Below are 1,454 nucleotides of genomic sequence, written 5' to 3'. Positions count from 1 at the left end.
ATGCAAGATGAGGAAAGATACATGACATTAAATGTACAGCCGAGGAAAAGGAGCTCCATGCACACATCCCAACTTACCTTCAAAGGTATGAAATTTAGTTTTCTTTTTTAATTGGTATGGATTAATATAGTAGTTTCCAATATACTGATACATTGTATTCTTGGACTGTTTCTCTCCCTCTTCTTTTTCTTTTCTTTTCTTTTTTTTTTTGAGACAGAATCTCACTCTGTTGTCCAAGCTAGCATGCCATCGCAAGTGAGCCTACCTCACAGCAACCTCAGACTCCTGGGTTCAAACAATCCTGCCTCAGCCTCCCAAGTAGCTGGGTGGAGGATACCGTGCCTGGCTAATTTTTTAAATTTTTAGTAGAGACAGGGTCTCGCTCTTGCTCAGGTTGGTCTTAAACTCCTGAGCTCAAGCAATCCACCTGCCTCAGCCTCCCGGAGTGCTAGGATTAGCAGGCATGAGCCACTGCACCTAGCCAAGTGTTTTGGTTTTTTTTAATGCTTCTTTCTATATCTCTGTCTGTCTCTTCCCCCTATTCTCTACTCCCCTCTCTCTCATTTTTCAATGTGGCACTACTGCTTATTTGCAATATTTTGTTTGGTTCAATTTCTATGGATATTCTCTCTGGAAATAGATATATTCAACTAAAATTAATAAAGGCTGGGCATGGTGGCTCACGCCTGTAATCCTAGCACTCTGGGAGGCCCAAGCAGGTGGATTGCCTGAGCTCACAGTTTGGAGAACTGCCTAAGCCAGAGTAAGACTTCTTCTCTAAAAACAGCCAGGTGTTGTGGCAGATGCCTGTAGTCTCAGCTACTTGGGAGGCTGAGGTAAAAGTATCACTTAAGCCCAAGAGTTGGAGATTGCTGTGAGCTGTAACGCCACAGCACTCTACCGAGGATGACAAAGTAAAACTCCATCTCAAAATAAATAAATTAAATTAATAATTTAAAATTAATGAATATTTTGGTGCCAGTCGTTCACCCTCCCATCATTCACAAAATATGGCATTTTAATGCTAGTTTTTAATTCAGCCTGTCAAAAATGTCAAAATAGGTTTTTCACCAGGTTGACTCAGAACTGAGTTTGTATACTAACAATCCTTTTAATTTAGGACTTCAAGTATACCTTCCGTCTTCGATTCAAATTCAGCCTGCCACCTTGATGTGATTTGGCAAAAGGAGATAAACAGAAATGAAAGAGGCAAATAAACAGTGTTAGAGAGACTCTATGTCCCATGCTACTGCTTTCTAAACAGTTCTCTTTTTATCTTATTTCCGGATTTTTGTTGAGGTAGTACCACTCAGAATACACTTCCCAACTTTTCTACACATGGGAATTTTACTTTGGAGTTCTTCCTCAAGTATCATCTAGATCATTAAAAATCCATTACTTCCCCTAGAGAAATATTTGCTTATATTATTTTCATTTCTTCCACTGGCCTTATA

General features: G+C 39.6%; 1 protein-coding gene across 2 annotated transcripts in view; it reads left to right on the top strand.

Moving 5' to 3' along the window:
- Positions 1-1,454, top strand: part of LOC100963599 (killer cell lectin-like receptor subfamily F member 1) — a 19,744-nt gene continuing 18,290 nt past the window's right edge. For both annotated transcript variants that reach the window (XM_012813768.1, XM_003803372.1), the window contains exon 1: positions 1-85. In XM_012813768.1, the coding sequence (XP_012669222.1) occupies positions 1-85 (85 nt within the window). The remainder of the gene's footprint in view (positions 86-1,454) is intronic.

The sequence above is a fragment of the Otolemur garnettii genome, unplaced genomic scaffold (assembly GCF_000181295.1).
Source record: "Otolemur garnettii isolate 467f Iridium unplaced genomic scaffold, OtoGar3 scaffold00299, whole genome shotgun sequence".
In the NCBI taxonomy this organism is placed as follows: Eukaryota; Metazoa; Chordata; class Mammalia; order Primates; family Galagidae; genus Otolemur; species Otolemur garnettii.
The sequence above is the reverse complement of the archived record's forward strand: the minus strand, read 5'-3'. Positions and strand labels throughout refer to the sequence as shown.